Raw genomic sequence first — 20,670 nt, forward strand, 5'->3', positions numbered from 1 at the left:
CCTGTTTATGTTTCGCTGTGACTGTGCAAGCATATCCTCTGTTAATTTTTAAAAAGGGAAGAAGTGTAAATGTAGAGCAGCCTCACAAGGACACAGACGACTGTGGCACAAGTCAGCCTCTGTCATTGCCTTCTGTCATTTCAGGCAAAATACCTTGCTGCTCCTTGCTGTGGTTTTGTTCTGTGAGATGGATTCAGCTGGGGCTTGTGGGTTAGTGGGGTAGTATAGACTAAGGTCTTGTGTCAGTGGCACAGCACTGCCCAAATGCATCAGCAGATAGAAAGTGATGTAAGTATGTAAGTAGCAGTGTGTGATCGTTGAACCCTTTTAATTTTTGTTTCCCTGCTTTTCTTGGAGAAAATGTGACAGCGGATTTGAGAAGGAGGTGCAAGGGTGAGCAGGGCCTTTTCTGTTATGACAGTGGTTTATAGTGCTGGTATGTGAAGGAGCTGGTATTTTTGCTGTCTAGTAGATGCACTTGGCAGGTTTCATTCTTTTTTTTCTGTGAAGTAATAGAGGCTCATATCCTTCCCATCAACTTTCTGAGGACTGGCCAGTCACCACATAACCACTGCAGCAGAAGCCACCACTTCGTGTTCCCTGGGTTGCGTTTCATTGTAGCATGTGTTGTTTTGTGTCGTCCCAGCAAGGGCGTTAGAGAACCCTAAGCAGACACTGTGCCTTCACAGAGGCTTTGTCGACCACCCAGAGAGGACTTGTCGTCATACGCTTACTCTAAAACGGGTGCTTTAGAATTGATGAATCACATATATAGGAAAAGACTCAGGAAAATAAGGCTGTAGTTTGTAAGGCCACTGCTGAAGAGAGGTGATCTGTGGCTAAGGTGGTGCCCACTAGAGTTTTCCAATAAACTAGCAGCTACTTCTTTGTTAAATGACCTTGATAAACCTAAATCTCTGTCCTTTCTGGTCAGCACTATCTGGCTTCCTATTTTATATCCCCAGAGTCTCATTCCAGTGGCTGGAGACAGGAGCCTTCTCTAGCCTAAGGGAGAAGAGGTTGCCACTCGTGGCAGGCTTGAGTCTCTGCCTGTGGGACTGGGGCTCACACTGGCTTTACCCTTGACGTGCTGACAGACTGCTGGGGCTCATCTCAACGACAGGATTCTATTTTTCCGTTCTTAGTACAGTGGTGAGCCATGGTCTCTGTATCATCAGTCTTCATTTCTACCATTGGAACACTGGCTTTGGGGGATGCTAAAAAGTGTTCGATCCAGCCACAGCCACAGTGCTCTGTACACCGATGTTCCGCTGGGCTAGGTTAAACACAGTTGTGCAGTTTCATTTTCTGTAGCACTCACAGCTGTTAAAGTACTTACATGCATTGTGAATCTTGGAAAGGAGTTCACAGTGTGTAGCATTTTTTAAATACGCTTGGCCACAGAAGTGTCCGGCAGTCTCCTCTTCCACCTGCCGTGCTTTAGGATGAGATTTGTCCACCTGGGCACTGCTGACGTTTCGGACTGGATCATTCATGGCCCGGGGCTGAGTGCTCAGTGAGACTGTCCTGGGTACTGTGGGGTATCGGCAGCCTCTCTGGCCCTTACTTGCTGGATGTCTGAGCCCCTGCCAGGTTGTGGCACTGCCACCCATTCTCTGTGGGGGCACGTTCCCCACACCCGTTGAGCAGCACTCCCACTGGAGGTGCTCATGCAGAATCTCGCTCCGCAGCTGATGGAGTGCTCCCCAGGCAGCACGTCCCAGACGCCACTGCCTCTTCCTGAGGACTTGGTGGGCCACCGTGTACTGTGGTTTCTGTCAGCTGCGCCAGGCTGTTTTGTGTTCACTTCTGATTTGTTTGTAATGATCACTTTGTACCCCGTTTCTGGTATCTTTTCCATTGACATTTCCTGTTGCGGTTACTGATTTCTTCCATTTTCAGGGAGCATTGGTTTGCCAACCATTTTCTGCATTGTGTGCAGCATTTAGCACAACTACTTATTTTCTGTTTGGTGGATTATAAAGTAGAATGTTAGGCAATTCTTGTTCTTGCCTCAATTTCCCACCCTTATTTTGACTTTAAACTTGGAGCTTCCTCTGTATTTCTTTATGAGGCAAATACATGCTGCTTTTCTGCAAAAACATCATTTAAAACAACTGTTACATGTGGTAGTTTTTTAAAAATCATAATGTGAGATTTTTTTGTCCTGGTGTCTATTTAGTAGCAGCTCATCAGATGCAGTGTGTGTTTGGGCTTGTCAGTCTGTCCCTTGTCGCCAGTTGAGTTTCTTGCTTACAGTACAGTATTATGATTTATTATTTGAGATAAAGATTTTTGTATTATACATGCATCTGCTACAAACGAACTCTTTTTGGTTCACAAACACAGTTCCTCCACCAATTCTAAAATCATTTAATATTACTTTAATAATGGTACCTTTTTCTAGAAAAGCACTAATTGTTTTTTTTTGTGGGGGGGTCTTTTTTAGGGAAAGCTTCCAACGACAGGAATGACAATCACAAAGCTTGAGGACAGTGAAAACCATAGAAATGCATTTGAAATATCAGGTGATAGGCACAAGCTGTGTGAGTGCCGTGTCTCGGGGAGGAGAGGCAGCTTGTCCCCGCGTGCAGATTCTTGCTTGCATATTTCAGAAGGTGGTGTTTAAGCGTTGAGTGGAATTCTGGGGGCTGTGTGTGCATGCACGCGCTTTTTACCTGTGTTTCCACTCGGCCTATTTTTTCCTTCTCTCCTCTAGGGAGCATGATCGAGCGGATATTAGTGTCATGCAACAACCAGCAGGATCTGCAGGAATGGGTGGACCACCTACAGAAGCAAACGAAGGTCACATCTGTGGGAAACCCCACCATAAAGCCTCATTCGGTGCCGTCTCATACCGTAAGGACCTGGCGCTTCTCCTCCTTCCAGACTCCAGGCGTGGCATCCCGTGGCTGAGCTGTCAGCAAGTGATCACGTGCTTTAAAACCTGATCAGTATTGGGATAAAAATGCAAAACACTTGCTTGATATTTCTCTGAAAATATTTGGCCCTCTTTGTGCAGTAGTGAATTGTTTTCCAGTGAGTGTTCTCGAGAAACAACCCTGAATTATGCCTCCTCACGCACAGTTCAGAGGTGCTTGGGTGGGAAAAGCTGCTTTTGCTCAGCGTGGCCCTGGAAGACTAATTTAGGGGAGTTTTACACTAAACTGTAGATGATTTTTCTGAGAATTTTAACTGTTTATTATGCTTCATTTAAGAAAACAAAAATAAATGATTATGATGATGAAAAGGGCCAGATTCATGTTGAAGGCATTAAAATAGAATTTATGACACACTGTTGATTTTAAGAAATTGAGGTGTCTTTTACTTAGAAAAGCTCAGCAACTCTTTGAATTTTTAGAGAATTACAACTTTTCAAAATAGATGAACACTGAATTTGGTTGCAGTGTTTAAACCTCTCCTGGTGTTTTTTGCTCAAGAAGTTGGTATCGGGTTGTTTTAACAGTCGTCATCTTTATCAAGTAATACCGAAAAACTGGGCAGAGCTTTTAAAGAATGAGTGGCGATGACACGGCATTTTCAGCTTGCAGATTCCCTCACATCCTTACTAGGTTATTAGGATCAGTTCTGTCGTTTGCTCAGTTTTCATGTTTTCTTCTTCATGGGAAGGTTGTAGATCAAGAAGGATTGCTGTATTCTGATATTCTCATCAGTTTCAGAGTCCATCTGATTTCTCTCAGCAGTGTGCAGATAACTACTCGTTGGCTTTTAGCTAGCATTTCATCTTTAATGGCTCTGCCGTTTTAAAATTCTCCATTCTTTCGTGGAGATCAGTTTATCCCAGCGACATGTGTACACGTGTGTTTATAAAGAACAGTGGATGAGCTGCTTCACTCAGATTTTCAACAGCAGCCTGAAACTCTACTTCATACAATTTTACATCAAGTCAGCTTTTCTCTGTGGCCAGACCCTCCGTCTTAGTGTTTCTTTCACTGGTGGCGGGGAAGGCACTGTGCCTCATGTTTAAAATGTTCTGCGTTCTCCTACAGAGTTTCTTTTGTGGGATGATGTATTCTCCTGTGATCTAACTCTGTCCAACTGAAGTCATATTCTAATTTTAGCATAAAGCATACTTCCTTTGACTTTCTCAAGAAAGGAGAAACAAAACCAGACACTACTTAACTCTGACGTTGTTGCTAGGAGGGATGTCTTACATAATTTTCTCCATCTATACATTATTTCCTATGAAAAGATGACGTTACGGTGGCTTCATAGCATGACCTGTATCTCACACGATTCCCTCCCCCATGCAGGGACTAGAATGTGATCATTGCAGAAAGTTGATGGCGTCTGTTCTTGAAATTGTGGCATTAGCTGCTGTGGGGCCTTCCCTCTCAGCCTGTTTTGAAGGTCGTGCACTTCAGAATGCCGACCCCACTCAGGTTTCCAGTTCACAGTGCCACACAGCTTGTTCTCCCATTAAACGCGCCTTACTATTGTTGGCTAATTTGAAGTCATTATTGGCTGATTTTGAGACTTACTTAACTTTTCTCATTTAACTGTCATTGTGATGGGATATTTCGGGTTTCCCAGGAATATAAAATTCATTCATGACATACCTCCTCTAAGAAGTTAATTTTCAATTAACTTTGTTTTGATTAAAGTTGAGTTTTCTAAGAAAATAACTGATTTTATACCAGGGTTTGGCAGTGTTCTAGAAAGAGCCAGATGGTAAACATTCTCTGCTTTACAGGTTCAGGCCTCTTGCAGCTCTACTCTGCCCTTGTAACACAGCAGCAGCTTTAGACAGGCACGGGCCTGCTTGTGTGCCAGGAAAACTTTTTTAAAAAACAAAACTAGGCGATTGGGCCTTAGTTTCACCCAGTACTTTATCACCAGGTGAAGAATAATACGTGACCGGGGGGAATCACCTTCCTTCTTACAGCCACATGCCCTATGTGCTTTTGTGAAATTCTCATCTTTTTACTAGATAAAGTACCTTTTTTTCTGTTAATGTTACTCCGTAGCTAATAAATGTGGCTAGTGGATGTCCGAGTGCTGGGGCGCCAGCTAGAGCTGCCCCTGCCGTCTGGGGCAGACACCATGGGGGGTCCCACGCTCAGCCCAGGTGGCGCGAGCTGGTGCTTGGCCCCAAAAACTACTGAGAGCCAGAGATTCGAACAAAATGATAAATGATAAATCCTGGGGTTTATTTCACATGGAGTGTTTAAAGAGCGGAAGGAAGTGCGTGATAGTGCCCTTTCACGGTGAGCATGCAAGTCTCACGTTCTCTGCCCTTCCCGCTCTGTGCCCTCGGCAGCTGCCCTCCCACCCGGTCACTCCGTCCAGCAAGCACGCAGACAGCAAGCCCGCGCCGCTGACGCCCGCCTACCACACGCTCCCCCACCCCTCCCACCACGGCACCCCGCACACCACCATCAACTGGGGACCCCTGGAGCCTCCGAAAACACCCAAGCCCTGGAGCCTGAGCTGCCTGCGGCCCGCGCCTCCCCTCCGGCCCTCAGCTGCCCTCTGCTACAAGGAGGTGAGGTCCCTTGACCACTCAAACAGCCAGACGCCGGTGAGCATGCCTTGGGCCCCGAGTGTGCCGGGCTGGTCCCTCTGTACGCAGCAAAATGCACCCTAACTGCTAGAGAACTGAGAAGGGGTCTGCCTTGGTTCTTTGATTATCTCCGCTGCTGCTGAGAGGCCTGTGGTAACCCTGTGTGGGAAGGGGATGTGCAGATGTGCAGGGCCCCTCCTGTCTGTGCCATGCACAGGGGGGCCTTTACTGTGCTTGCCGGAGGAATGTGCTGCCAGGGGCCAGGAGCTGGAAAGGCGATGAGCCCAGGTGACTTTCCCTCCCCGTGTGTGAGGCCGTCGCTCAGCGTCTGCATGCTGTCAGCTGCGTCTAACAACCCCTCCTCTAGGTTGGGGATCCTATCCAGGAGCCCTGCGTTTTGTCATCCAGAAGCCATTTGAAATGAAGAGAACATTTACCAATACAAATGAAAAAACACTTAGGCAGTTTCCCCTTTTGATGCATAAGAAATCATGATACAGTCTGTGCTTGTCTGTGTTCTGATCCAGCATTTTTGTATTTGCTAGGTGCAAATAAAGTACGATTCTAATGAATAAATATAAGTATTAACACTTTCTTATACTTTCACCTAAGCCAGCTTGGATGAGGAAAGGAAGCGTCTTGAGAAATGTGTTCTGAGAAATATTTTCACCTGAGGAAGCCGATAATTGAGATGAGCGTTGTTTTCATAAGCAGTCGAGCGTGCATGCTGGTGAGGTATGAGGAATGGCGGTGAGAGTATGAGTGGCCTGCGTGCAGATATAAGGAGCAGTGCCCGCTGGTGGGGTGTGAGTGAGCGTGAGGATGGTGATGCAGTCTTGCCTGGCGTCACGCCTCTGTGTCTGGTCAAGGCCACATTTGCCAAGGGAACTGGAGCAGACTTTTTCTGCATTCTTGCCAGCAGCCCTGAGGGTTTTAAGGCCCATAGGAAAGTACTGTGTAAGAAATTAAGATCTATGCTTTTCATTTTTTGGTCTTACTGAGTCTTTGTTTTTATGATATCTTTCAGGTAATCATGTGTGCAAGTCAGAATTCTCATTTTCTGTCATGGGAAGTTACTTGAAGAATGTTGGTGTTCCTTATTGTATACTTTAGTGTGCACAGTCTAAAGAAAAAGTGAGCTACTGCAAGAACTGGTGGAGACTGAATTACTAGGGAAGAAAACGGGGATAAAACTGTTGGGAAAAGAAGTAGAAAGGGCAAGGGAAGAGGCAGCTGCTGTCCAGTGTTGCTGAGCGCCACACAGCATTAGCGTGGAGAGTGGTCCTGCAGAGTAGGAGAAGAGGGCGTGGAGGCTCGTGGAGGCCGCTCTGCAGCCTGCTCTGCCTGGCTCTGGTCGTCGGGTGTGCTGTGTGCTTCATGACCCTCTGTGCCCGCAGGTGCCCTCGGAGCACATGGTGGGTGGGCATTGGCTCTTCAAGGCTCTCCATCTCAATTTGCTTTGAATTAGGGAAGCCAGGGAGCACATGTGTATCAATGTGTCTTCTGGAACAGATTGCTACTGCATTTCTAAGAGCTTTACAATTTTTATAGGAAGATTTTTATTTAACTTTTTAAATGTTACTTTAGATTGCAAGTTTGTTACATGGCTGTATTGGGTGATGCTGGGGTTTGGGCTTCTAGGGTACCTATTACCCAAATAGGAAACATTGTACCCAATGGGTAGTTTTTCAAAACTTGCCCCCATCACCCTCCCCCTTTTGGAGTCCCCAGGGTCTGCCATTTCCATGGTCATGTCCATGTGTACCCATTGTTTAGCTCCCAAAAAAAGACTTTTAAAGATAACTTTAAAAACCAAGCTTCGTTTCCTCTGTTTCCAGCCCGGTTCATTCCGTAGCGCATCTCATCTTCTGAGTGTTGGCTTCGCCTGTTAACGTTCGCGATGGTTTATGTCACTGGCGTGGTGCAGAAACCAGCCTTTTTTTGATATCGGTATTTAACACGTGCTTGATAGTTGACACTTTACCTGCTCTGTTGGACTTGCTTTGCTCACTTTGTATTTTGCTGTCGTCTTCTGTGCTTGTTTGAGAAGCTGTTTGAAGAGGTAAGGGGTGGGCGGTTCCGTTGTGAACACGCCTCTGAGCTAGTGTGCGTGTGGCCCCTGCAGAACAGCCCCGGCTGAGCTTGACTGTGCTCCTGGCACTCAGAGTCGGGTAGCTGAGCACTCGCTCCCTTTTCTTCTCCCTGAGACTTCAAATAGTTTCTTAAAGCGATTATTTTTTACTTATCTGTCATTTAATGATGACCTTAGTTTCCTCTCGTCTTTCCAGTTAGCTGTACCGGGGGGTGGGTCTGCCCCAGGGAGCCACTGCTGCCTCCTCCCCTCCTCCCTCAGGAGTGTGCAGGATGTCTGTGCACACCAGCGCCAGCCTGCCTCCTGGGGACACCTCTCATCACAGAACTAACAGGACCCAAATGGCACGAGGGGTTTTATCAGAGTGAAGAAAAAATATTAGCCAATGACTAATACTGAGAATGCCCTATTGATTTTTAAATTAACGTTCAGAAGCTGGTAAAGAAAAATCAAAATAGGAAAAAGCGAGAAGCTCTTATCAGTGGCTATAATAATTTGGGGTTTTATACCTTTACAGCAGCCTTTCTGATACACCAGTGAAAATGATTGGCTTTAGAGTATGTTAACATTTTCTTTTCTCTTTCCCTAGGATCTTAGTAAGAGTCCCAAGACCATGAAAAAGCTGCTGCCCAAGCGCAAACCTGAACGGAAGCCTTCCGATGAGGAGTTCGCGTCCCGAAAAAGTGAGTAGCTGCGGTCCGTGTGGAGGAGGATGTGGCCTCCTGGTCACGCAGGCCATGGCATTCATGGGATGGAGGGAGGCTTGGGGGCTTTCTGAAGACTCCAAACAAAAGTAGGGTCTGCCCCTTGAGGCAGTGGTAGGAATAAGTGGTAGTAAACATAACGTTTACCCAAGCAAGCAGGAGAAGTGCCCTTGTGTCAGTGATGAAGTCTCCGTGCCAATTCCAGCACCACTGCCTCCTAGCCCTTCCTCATCCAGGAGCTGGGGCCAGACCTGGAGGGCTCTCCTGCTTTTCTGGTTCTCCCTCATTGCCTGTAAGATATTCCACCCAAAGATATTCCACCCACACTTCCTGAAGTGCCATCATCTCCCAAAGTGCTCTCTCCATCTGTTAGAAGCATGACCTGCTGTGTTCTCATGTGGGTTGCACCTGCCCGTGCTGTTCTCGTGCTGTTCTCTCCGCTTTGGACCCGTCCTATCTGCTCCTCAGGCCTAGGGGTCCGACTCAGTTCTGGGTTCCTACGTGGCCTCTCAGCAAGTACCTGGCACCTGTTAGGTGCTCGGTAGATAGCTTTTGAATAAGTGGAGCTCTTGACAGAAGTAAGTGATTTTCCTGGGGGTGACTGCTGGGTAGGGGTACCTGTGAACAGATCGCTGTGGACTGATGGGTGCAACCCAGGGAGAGTGAGCCAGCTCTGGGGAAGTTGCAGGATCTGTCCTGCGGGGCTCTGCCCTGCCCCACCCCATGTCTGAGCTCAGCCTGTGTTGGTCCTGTGCCTTCACTGCTCACTTCCTCCAGCCTCAGGAGGAGGCCCAGCAGCCATCCCACACACTCACTGTGCCGCACCACTGCTGGCCTCCCCTCACCCCCACCTTATCAGTCAGCCCTGTGAGGTCACCGTGCTGGAGTGTTCATTATATTCTTGTCCTTGTCACCTGATGTCCATGGCAATATAAGTCACCATGCTGACTGTCTTCCTCCCCAGGTGGTCCAGGCCCCTGACCACCAGGGCCCCTGATGAGATGGTGAGGCCCTGGGGTCTAGCTATTGAAGCGGAGCTGGTGCTGGACGCCTGCTCTGTTGCTTACTGGCTGTGCTGGGGCTTCTCTGTGAGCGAACTGTTCTGTGGGCCCCTTCCTTCAGCAGATCCAGGGGCAGCACTGAGCTGGGCGTGGGGCTGGCTGCAGCTGAGACCATCATTCTTGGGCGCGTGCTTCATCAGCACCTTCATGGGCTGGGCATGAAGGATGCAGTGTGACCGAAAGAGATCCCTGTTCTCATAGAGCCTGTTTTAGTAGAAGGATACAGACAGACAAAACAAGTGAACAATGTGTGGGCCGTGGAGTGCTGCAGAGACCCAGTTGGGAGGAAAGGTGGGAGATTCGGTGCCAGGGTGCCATTTGAGCAGCCTCCTAGGGCCGAGGAAGCAGGCCCTGCAGGTGTCTGGGGAGGAGCTCTCCAGGCCTGGTCGCAGAGACCCTGGGCCGGAACCCTGGGCTGTGCGCAAGGGACAGTGCGCTTTGTGGGCCAGAGCTCCCCTGCAGAGCGGTAGGTAACACAGTGCCCTGAGCAGCAGGCAGGCAGAGTCCGGTTCCGTAGAGAAGACGATGAGGCCTGGGCTTTCACAGGACCGCAGGCTGCCATGTGGGGAACAGACAGGCACAATGCCCACATCGACACTGAGGGTTGTCGGCCTTCTGTTTTTGTCTGGCTGGCATGTGGAAACACGAAAATGTTTTAATTTTCATTTCTTGTTTCAGTGAGATTAGACATTTTTTCTTAGAACTCTTTTTGTTTTGTGACTTGCATATTCCTATCTCCTGCCCTTTTTCCGATTTGAGAGTGGGGATACTAATTTTCTTACGGATTGGTAGGATAATCATTTCCAAATGTGTTGCAAATATTTTTAAAAAACTGAAAACCTTTTTGAGTATAACTTTCGTAAATTTTGTGGAAAACAGTCATCTGACAAGAAAATGGCAGATTATCTTACTTGTCATTTTGGTCGAGTTGATGCCTGCATTCATCTTGCCAGTTGCACTAGAGGCCTTTCAGTTCGATTGTGAACTGTTGTGCGTCTCTTGACAGGCACAGCTGCTTTGGAAGAAGATGCTCAGATTCTGAAAGTCATCGAAGCTTACTGCACCAGCGCCAAAACAAGGCAAACACTCAATTCAAGTAAGTTTAACAATAATGGCCTGGAAATTGTGATGGTTTATTCTGTTTAGTGTCAAATTACAGTCTGAAGGAACCTGTTGTGGTAGGCCCCTTGCACAGCCCATCCGCCTGACCTCCCAGGGGCGGTGTTTCAGTCAGGGGTGGCAGGCAGGACAGCAGCTGAGCTTCAGGTCCCTAAATTCATGGAGTTGGGTCTGAGCTGTGGGCACAATTGCTGTGTGATTTTCTAGATAAAATTGTACTAGGAAATATTTAAATATAAGCTATTGCCAGAATTCATAATGCTTTTGCTAAGAGAAGATGTGTTTAAAAGACAGTGGAAGATTAGTTCAGTTATTTCAGCTATTTAAGCTATTGGTGTGGCACTGGAATTTTTCGTTTTTATTTTATTATTTTTTAGTTTCTTAGAAATATCCAAAATATAAACTTTGAGCAAGGTTTCTTTTAGCCTTTCTAAAAAATAATTGCTTTAAAAAATTTTTTGGAAATTTACAGCTAATTTATTCAGTAGATTTCATGAACCACAGGATTTACCTGTGTCTGATGTATGGTGTCTTAAATGAAAAACTTTTTTTGTATTAAGGGGCTTTTTTTTTCTTTTTGGAGACAGAGTCTCACTCTGTCACCCAGGCTGGAGTGCAGTGGCGTGATCTCAGCTCACTGCAGCCTCCGCCTCCCAGGTTCAAGCAGTTCTCCTATCTCAGCCTCCCGAGTTCCTGGATTACAGGTGCGCACCACCACGCCCAGCTAATGTTTTTGTGTTTTTAGTAGAGATGGGGTTTCATCATTTTGGCCGCACTAGTCTCCAACTCCTGACCTTGCCTCGGCCTCCCAGAGTGCTGGAATTACAGGCGTGAGACACAGGGCCTGGCCCTAAGGTGCCTTTTTTTAATTTACATTTTTCCTGTGGTGTTGCAAGTGAAGCGCAGCAGGGTGGTGGCTGAGGCAGCGTGCCTGTCATTTACCCTGCTGGCATCCGCGTGCCCAGAACAACTGACATGAGCACATGGTGCGGGGCCTCGGACCCCACAGGGTGGCGGCTGAGGCAGCGTGCCTGTCATTTACCCTGCTGGCGTCTGCGTGCCCAGAACAGCTGACGTGAGCACATGGTGCAAGGCCTCAGGCCTTTTCGAGAACTGGATGATTCTGTATTTTCTCAGCACAGAAACTGATTTCTCCTCCATTTTAGGACTTGCTGCCCTTTCCAGCTTGACTGTCACTTATCTCACTTGTTTGTTTTGTTAGTCGCCTGCAGCGTGGTGGTTCCAGTTAGTGTCATGTATTGTTTAACGCTGAGAAAAGGAAAAAGAGGGAAGAGGACTTCTCAGCTGCTGTAGCTTTTATCAAAGACTGCTGCAGCTGTGAAGATAGGATGAGCAGGGTAAACCTTTGTGGAATCTCGATTATCCAGAAGCTTCTTTTTTAAACCATTTTCAGTATTTTACTGCTATGGTACCATGTCCCGTCTATGACATTAAGACTTTTTGCCAAGGGTCAGCACTGTTAGTTTTTTTTGTCCATACTTTAGTGAAAAATACCCATTCGTAGTGACTGCTTCTCAGAATAGGAGAGAAATAGAGAAACAGAAAGGCGTGGGTAACCTGTCAAAAGGTGGAATAAATACATGTATGATGACACAATAATATCTGAGTACAAATTGTTGTGATGAAAGGTATTACATTTTTATAATTTGATACTGATCATGTTTTAAGTAATAGGCTATAAAATGTGGCCATAAATTTTTGGATTTTGAATTTGAGATTTTTGTTGTCATCTCAATTTCAGTTACTTGAAATAAAATTTTAGCCCAGTAGTCTCAGATGAGCAGAGCAGGTTCAGTTGGCCACCCGCCTGTGTCTGTGAGTTCTGCATTTGTGAATCCAACCGACTGCAGATCAAAAGTACCCAGAAAAAAGAAACAGTAAAAAGTAACAATATAACAGTAAAAAAAAAAATACAAATAAAAAATAATTATACTTATAACAGCTATTTATATGCTATTTACATTGTATTAGGTACTATAAATAATTTAGAAATGACTCAAAGTATAGAGCTCTTCCTCAAACAAAGTATACAGGAGGTTGTGTGTAGGTGAAATGGAAACACCGTGCCATCTTATATCAGGGACTGGAGGGTCTGAGGACTTTGGTGTCCGAGGGGAGTCCTGGAACCAATCCCCTGTGGACGAAGGCTGACATAGTGCCCACCTCATTTCTTCATGACCAGGGTCCTGTGATATGCTGTGGCTTCACGGTCCCTGACTGCCTAAGGGGAGTGGCCCACAATTCTTTTTCTTTTCTTGTCACATTGCCTGTATTCTGTATTTCCATTTCTCCTGTGCAAGAAAAGCATTGAATGATACATTGATTTTTGTTTTTAATTCATATTATGGGCAAACCACTCTGGGCTTCAGGGAGCTGATAGTCATATATACCCTTAAACCGAACACTCAAAACTAGGGAGTAATGGGAGAAATTGCTCATTTGTGCTGGGAAGTTGGTATACTTAAGATGCTTGGAAATGGGATCATAATGAAAGCAGCTCTTTTTACATTAAATGCTTAGTAAAACAGGTTTTAGAAGGATAATATATTTTACCTAAAATGCAGCTCTGTTCAATACACACATCTGGATGCCAAGAAGATTTTGTAAACCAAACTTCCTTGATACTGATTTCTAACTCCAGGAAGTAATGGCCCTCACAGCCGGTTATGACGTAGTTCTTGCAGTCTGGGAACAGAGGTCAGTTTGATAGAAGCAGGAGCAGGGAGGAGCCGGGGCTACTGTGGTTTGCCTTCACTCAGCAAGGGGCACCCCCGCCTTTGCATGGAGGGAGACCCCGGCAGCCTGGCCTGCCTCTCAGCCCAGCTGCCTGGCCATGGGCAGTGCTCATAGTTGCCGGCCACTCATGATTATTTCTCTCCTGCCATGTTGTGCCACTTCCTCTGTCATTTTCCTTTCAACACTGGGGTATTGCCAGTTCACGTCTCTCTTCCTGACAGCAGAGGGTCTGCAATGGGGTGGCCGGCATTGCCAGCAGACCCAGCTTCCCACTGCACCCTGCCTGCGGGCTAAGCTCTGGCATGCCCTGGGAGCAGGGGGTGGGTTCTGGGGCTGTGGGCCCTGGCCAGTCCTTTTCTGCCCTCTGAGTTCTCAGAGTGATTGTTGATTGATCAGGTAAGTCCAGACCCACTCTCAGATTTATGGTCTTGGCAAAGTGACAACTGAAGAAGCCCGTCAGAAATCCTTTGAAATTATTTTGCATTTGATACACCTGTTTACTGATAGGAAACAATTTTTAATTAGCCATATAAATGGTACCTTTCCCAAATGATGTCCTAAATGAGACTATTTGTTAATTGAATGTGGAATAGAATTGGTTAATTGCCTCATGTCTGTGGAGTCATCTTTTGGACATGGGTGTAATTTGTAAAAGATTTCTTAAATGAGGGCTTTAGAGCAATATCTTTTTTTAAAAGAGTGGTTTGGAAACATTGTATATTAATGGCTTAATTAGATAATAATCGATCTAGTTGTATTCTAAGGGTTTTGCTAAGTTTGTTATTGAAACCCAGCCATATGTAAGGAGAAACATGCATTGTTGCCAATTTTTAACAATATTTTCTCTTTTCCTTCTCTTCCCATCACCTTTTGCTTTTGTTCCATGTTTTGGTTGTGGCTCTTCCTGTCGTTCTCCTCCTCACCCCCTGCCTGTCGCGCCTGTCCCTCCGCCCGCCCGTCTTAGCATGGCAAGGCACTGACCTGATGCATAATCACGTCTTGGCTGATGATGACCAACCAAGCCTAGACTCCTTGGGTCGTCGCAGTAGCCTTTCTCGTTTGGAGCCTTCAGACCTCTCGGAAGACTCTGACTATGACAGTATATGGACAGCCCATAGTTACAGAATGGGTTCTACATCTCGTAAGAGCTGTTGCTCATATATCTCTCACCAGAACTAATGCACTTCTGAGCTTTTCTTAACAAATGCTTGTTGTATCGCAGCCTGCTTTTCTTAGATGTTTTCTTGCTGTTCCTTGTCTCTTTTATGTGATATTTTAACAACTTTTGAGAGTGTTCCTGATATTTCCCATTGTACTTTGTGGAGGCTTAACTGCCGATGCGAGTATACATTCGAATGACTATTGGAGGGAGGTGGTGTGTTCCCGTGAGCCTACACCCGAGGGTGCTCTTCGTAAGGGGTAGTTGTTGTTTTACAGCTCCAAATGTTTTTTTTTATTCTCAGTGTAGCAACTGTTTGATTGATTTCTGGATACAGCTGTATGAACACTTTTCTATTTTATACTGAAATCACACAGGTTTGCGATCTAAGTGCCAGAACCATGGAGGAGACTCTGGCCTTATCTGTAAGGACCTAAATTTTTTAAGTACTGTGAACACTGATGAAGTAGTTGTGGAGAGATGAGAAGAATACATGCAGCAAAGGTGCTGTGAGCCCAGTTCCAACAGCTGTGTTCTGGTAATTGTGCCGAACAGCATGTGGGCTCTGGGCCTTGGCAGGTGCACAGACGGGCGGGCGTCACATGTGTTCAGAGCTTGTCTCCACCTCACGGCTCTGTGCTCTTCCGTGTGCTGCATTGTGGCCATGAAGTGGGAGCTCTCCTTTCCAAAGGCAGAGCTTACTGTCATGGCTCAGATGTTCACTCTCATCGTCACCCCAAACTTCCCTGAATTGCAGTGATTTCTGTTATATGGCACTTAGCAAGCCTACACCACTCTATAGTAGAAACTCTACACTAAAAGTTTAAAGCCCAAAATCTGAAGCATTCAGCCTCTGCAAGTGTAGACTACTAGACTGTATCTGGAGAGGCATTTGGAATACTTAAAAAGTCAAGTGCTGTGGCTTCAGTCCCCCCGACTCCCCACCCCGACATCCATATTTAACGTTGTCTGGAAGAGCCATGGACACATCATTGTTTTCAGCAACCAGCTGCAGTGAAACTCCGTTTACAGCAACCCCATAGTGTAAAACTGCAATGCTTCATCGTAATGGGATATCGAAGCTCGCTGAAGAATTACTAGGTTGCCATGTAGCTCACTTACTTAAAAAAAAAAATCTCCCCCATTTTCCTGGGATTTGTTGTAAGGAGTTTTCACTGGCCTCACTCAGACCAATTTCTGCTTCAAAAAGAACTGAATGTGACCTGTTGCATTCAGTTGTGGCATCAAATCCACATCTAGTCATTGCTTGAGGGGCCAAACTGTGTTCTCTCCCATGCACGCTCTATTTGGTGTTAAAATGGAACCTTACGGTTGTGTTTTAAGTATTCATTGAAACCAGCTTCAGAAAACAAGATGCCATAATAAATTGAGAATAACATTTTTTCCTTCTTCAGGGTGGCTGTAATTCCAGGTGGCCGTGATTTCTTTCCTCCCCCTCCACCCACTCCTTCGCCAAACCCATGTATTCAGTGTTCTGATCTTGTTTGTGCAGAGTGAACTCTCTGATGCAGCATCAGTCTTGTCCTGGGAGCCGGGTCCTGCTGCTCAAGCCCAGAGCTGCCAGGGAGCTCCTGGCAGTAGCACGTTGTTTAGAAAGTTGGGTGGCTTCATTCAGCATGGAACGAGCTAATGGCACAGGAGTCATCAGGGCAGCTGTTAATTCCAAATATTTGTCTGTTCCCAAGTAGCTACTGAAGTGCTCATGCCATCGGAAGAGTTTGTATTTTCATACCAATTAGTAAAAATAAGAATGTTGAGGAGCAGTCTTCTAAAATGAGTCAAAGCCCAGTGTTAATCTCCGGCAGAGATGGGGTTTATATATGTTCACCCAAATAGTCAATGGAATTTTTGGAGAAATAAGATACGTACAAAGTTTCTATACTTACTGTAAGTGGATTTAGAGTGATTTTGGTTTTGTATTACATATGGTAGTCCTCTGAGTCTGGGAGCACCTTTTTGTTTGCCTCAAGACTACTCATTAGTGCATTGGCTTAGCTGCCTTTGCCTTCTCGTAGGCATGGATTGCCTGTGTCATGGGCTGTGTAGACCACAACACTCAAACACAGTTGCTGCACTCGGATTTTCCTTTAATATCAAGTATCATTTGGTTATCTTACTGGGACATTTTTATTGATATTCTCTACACTAAAGTTTTCACATTTACCATCATTCCATTTTGTACCAGTTAAAGGCATTTTGATGATGCTTTTTCTTGATGCTAAGATCACTGCAGAAGAATAACCTGACCTTTTCTTTGCATTTGTTTTGAATGTCTAACACCATTAGCTTTCGTGACCTGGTTAAGAAGTATTAGTGCCACAAGCCCGAAAAGACAGTTCTCATGTGGCAGTGGTGATATGGCATCCAGAGGGCCAGTGTTTCTACTTTTGTGGGACTTCAGTCATGCTGATAATAGTATCTTCTGTTCATACAATTCTGTAATATTTATGTGTACAGTTAGTATTCTAATGAAAGAATGAAGAGTCTGAACTAGAAGGTAGGTTTAAGCCATCACTAGGCCTTTGCAAATGGCCTAAATGGTGTTCCCTTTGAAGTAACACTTGCCACAAGTATATAATCTATATTAATTGTGTTTTGCATAAAATTGCCAAAACACAGTAATGTGTATATAGTGGTATAAGATCTTGAAAATAATCTCTATAATTGTGCTCTTTATCTGTGAATGGGAAAAGCCATTTTTAGTAAGTGACTACCATTTGAAAAACTAAATTGGATGTATATCTGAATGTTGCATTGTATTGTACAGTATGCATATTATTGTTTGTGGTTGCATATGGCAATGAAGTGTTTGTTTTATAAAAAAAAAAAAAACCTGTTATGTACAGTTGAAATAAATTTTGCATTTGCTAGCCCGTGGCTTTTAATATTTGTTACATGGGGGAGGGGAATAGCATAGTTTGCAGTTTAATATGATTTGGCTCTTCTACCTGAACGGAACATCTTCCAAAGGCAGGCAGGTGATAGATAGAACCCTTCTGTCTGCCCTGATAGAAAAGCTTGCACTCTCTTAAGTTAGCTGTGTTCTGGACGAGACAAAGTCACATCTTGTACGTTTCTTATTTCATCTCTTTCCCGTTTCTTAAGCTTTCAGTCACTGGCCGGTTTGTCTTCAGAAAGAAGCATTATTTTTTGTTTGTGTGCATAAATGGGAAAAAGCACAACTTTAAAATTGTTTTATTTAGACTAAGGCCAGTTTTTAATTTTTGTTTTATAAAATGCTTGTCCAGCTAAGAAGAGAGTAATGAAGCAAAATAAAGGGAAAGGAAACGAAGCACCTGGTGGCAGGTATAGTGTTAGGACAAGGTGCAGACAGTAAGTGCAGACAACTCTGTCAGCACAAGATGGGAGTTTTCCTAAGAAAAGGAAATTAGACCCTTAGAGCCATAAATAACAAAATGGCCTGGATGACTTTTGGAGAGATCTTACGAAGTCGTTTTTCTTTAAGTGTAGTTGTAGTGTGCTCCACGGTGGATGTTACTTGATTTTCAGTTGATTAGAGATGCAGATTTTAGAAAAGGTAATGAATTTAAGAAGAGGAATTATCCTGCCCATGTCCTAGATCACTGGCAGATGTTCTTTACCCTGTTTCTAGGCGTTTGGTACAGGCAGGCCTGCACACGCATGCATGCACACCACGCCGGTGTCTGGACTGGACAGTTGCGCTGCATTACTCCTGAAGCAGTTAGTTGTGTGTCGTCAGATAAGCCCCCAGAATGGTGTCTAACAGCCAAGCATGGCAGTCGCGAGCCGGCACTCGGGGCCCCAGGGGTTGGTTGATCACCACTGTGTTGCTGCTGTGGCAAGTCGTCTCGTCTATAAAATGAAAATACTGGATTAGATCTGTGTTTCTTAAACGAAGCTCCATAGTTGTCTACAGATGTGTGACTATTTGGGGTGGGGGAGGGTCAGTGTTCTCAGACATCCCTAAAATGTTAAGTTTTGTGCTCATGTTAACACACACGTGGACCAGGCTTCCCTGGATCACACCTCTGAGTGAGTGTTGCTGTGGGGTCCCAGTGCCCTCTGGGGTCTCCAGTCATGTGGCGCACAGCAGCCCCTAAGAGTGGAATGGTTGCTGCAGAATTTTTCAGCCCGGGGCGGGCAGACACTGAGCATCTACAGGCACATTCTTGGGTCCTCGAGTTTGAGAAGTGCTGGATTGGTGTTAAGTATAAATTATTTCATTATATTCATGTTTGTCTTATTCCTACCTCCATATGGAAATAACCAACCAGCTGTTCTGTGTATGTGGTTATAGAAACAGACAGATTATAAGCTGATCTAGCACTTATCAAAATGTTAGCCACAAAACCACAAGATGTTAATAATGATGTTTAAAAGAAAAAAAGTTCACTCAAATGCATTTCAGAAATGCTGAATTAAAGTTAAGCGAGTGTTTTTATGGCAGACTTCATCAAAGCCTGTATTGTGCTAAGGGCGCACTGTGAATCTCCAAGAAGTATAGCCCACAACGTTTCCCAAAATGATGTGTTGTGGAACCCCTCTCATTTCCCAGAAACAAAAAAGTTTGGGAAACACAGATCTTGACTGTGCTAGAACCATCATGAATGTGTTCATCTATGTCTGAGCCTCTGTTACGGATTTTAAATAAAGTGAGAGAACATTATCTGATAATTCTGCTGTTAAATTGTTTTTCCAACCTAGGTAACTCAGGGAAAAAATGTGCTACGATGCCGCTAAAAACACTTCAATAATTTCTGAGATAACTTGTTATATCTGCTTTCTAAAACATTGTTCTTTAAAGAAATAGTCAACTTATGTAAACCTGGCCAGAGAACATTCCTTTGTTGTTTTTTGAAAGGCAGTAAAAATTTTTCAATCATTTTAGAAAAACTGTATATTGAAAACTAGGCAGATTATTAGAATTGCATGATTTCTAGGCGTGTTAATAATCCTCATTTACAAGCTGCCTAGTTTGCCATCAGATCCATAAATGGCATTTTTCACATTAGTGCATTTCAGGAATCAAGCAGTACATCCTGTCTGTGATACGTTTTCCAGCTTACATTTGTGTATCACTAAATCCTTCTCACATGCTTTAAGTGTAGCTGTAGAAATAAGACCTGTGCCATGCATATACAGTAATTGTACCAGTTCTTACAGGCTTAGTTCCTCAAATTATGCTACATAATGGAAAGACTTTTACCTTTATGGGTTCATCTGTTAAAAGATATTTACAAAATACAATATTTAAATCCTCAGAACAGCTCTAGAGAAGCAGATTTGTTGTGCTTTGTAAGTAATGAAATTGAGACTCAGTGCTTAAGTGATGTGCGCAGGTTAACTTAAAAGACTCACCACTAGGAGCGTCCCAGCTCTGGCTGGAGGCAGTGGACACGTGGCTCATGGCCTCACAACTCCTGTAAAGTCGACCCTGTGTCTGACCCATTTCTTTACAAAGTTGACATTGTTTGTGATCCTATTTTATGTCATTCGAAAATGTTAATGCTGGAAAGAGATGATGTAAACAGGTTGTCTAGGAAGCTAGAAGAGACAAAAATAATTGAAATCCAGAATTTAATCTGCCTGATCCGCAGTTACATGACTTTTTCCTGTATGTCTCATTAGCAAATCCATTTGAAGAAATGTGTTGCAAACAGTGTGAGATACACAAGTAATACTTTTGTGAATCTGACTCTGAAACAGTCATCCACTGTCTGGGCTCAAAGCAGGACAGCTGGATAATTGGCGGGCACATTAGTTGACTGAAATGTGGGATCTTATCAGCGGACTTCTCTTTGCAGGGAAGAGTAAGTGGAGCCATTGGATTTCTTCACATGTGGTATAAATATCAGAATCTTTATGAGTATTCTGGATTTTCTTTCATTATTTTCTCTCTTTTATTTTCTATGAAATTCTTTTTCTATATCTTTTGGGCAGATAGCACATGAATTAACGTTTTCTGGTAGGAACAAGGGTACCCTTTGCGTTTGTATGAGAAACACTGGCAGCTTCTCCCCCTGGCTAGCACCACACGCTCTGCTGTAATGTCCCTCACGCATCAGTTTCCTTCCTAAGCAGTATCTTCCCGTGTGGCCCACATGTCTCAGCAGCATCACCCGTTAGCCAGGAAGGGCCCACCACCCTCAGGGTCCTCTCCTGTGGCCTCTTGGAGCACAGGCACCTGGAGTGGCAGGAGTCCTCGCAGCCCAAAGGGTTGTCTCCGCCCTTGTCTCCTGGACCTGTGGAGA

The 20,670-nt window shown here is 44.9% G+C and overlaps 1 protein-coding gene across 19 annotated transcripts in view; it reads left to right on the top strand.

Moving 5' to 3' along the window:
- The window catches only part of ARHGEF7 (Rho guanine nucleotide exchange factor 7), a 179,901-nt gene that overhangs the window by 152,322 nt on the left and 6,909 nt on the right, over positions 1-20,670 (top strand). For 6 of the 19 annotated variants that reach the window (XM_025364120.1, XM_025364126.1, XM_025364119.1 and 3 more), the window contains 6 exons: positions 2,450-2,528; positions 2,720-2,859; positions 5,282-5,506; positions 8,206-8,299; positions 10,388-10,477; positions 14,222-14,398. In XM_025364120.1, coding sequence (XP_025219905.1) covers positions 2,450-2,528; positions 2,720-2,859; positions 5,282-5,506; positions 8,206-8,299; positions 10,388-10,477; positions 14,222-14,398 — 805 coding nt within the window. Of the gene's footprint in view, positions 1-2,449; positions 2,529-2,719; positions 2,860-5,281; positions 5,543-8,205; positions 8,300-10,387; positions 10,478-14,221; positions 15,799-20,670 lie in introns of those variants that run through there. The other 13 variants (XM_025364124.1, XM_025364122.1, XM_025364138.1 and 10 more) reach the window with 3 other exon arrangements.

Source organism: Theropithecus gelada, chromosome 17 (genome assembly GCF_003255815.1).
Source record: "Theropithecus gelada isolate Dixy chromosome 17, Tgel_1.0, whole genome shotgun sequence".
NCBI classification, from domain to species: domain Eukaryota; kingdom Metazoa; phylum Chordata; class Mammalia; order Primates; family Cercopithecidae; genus Theropithecus; species Theropithecus gelada.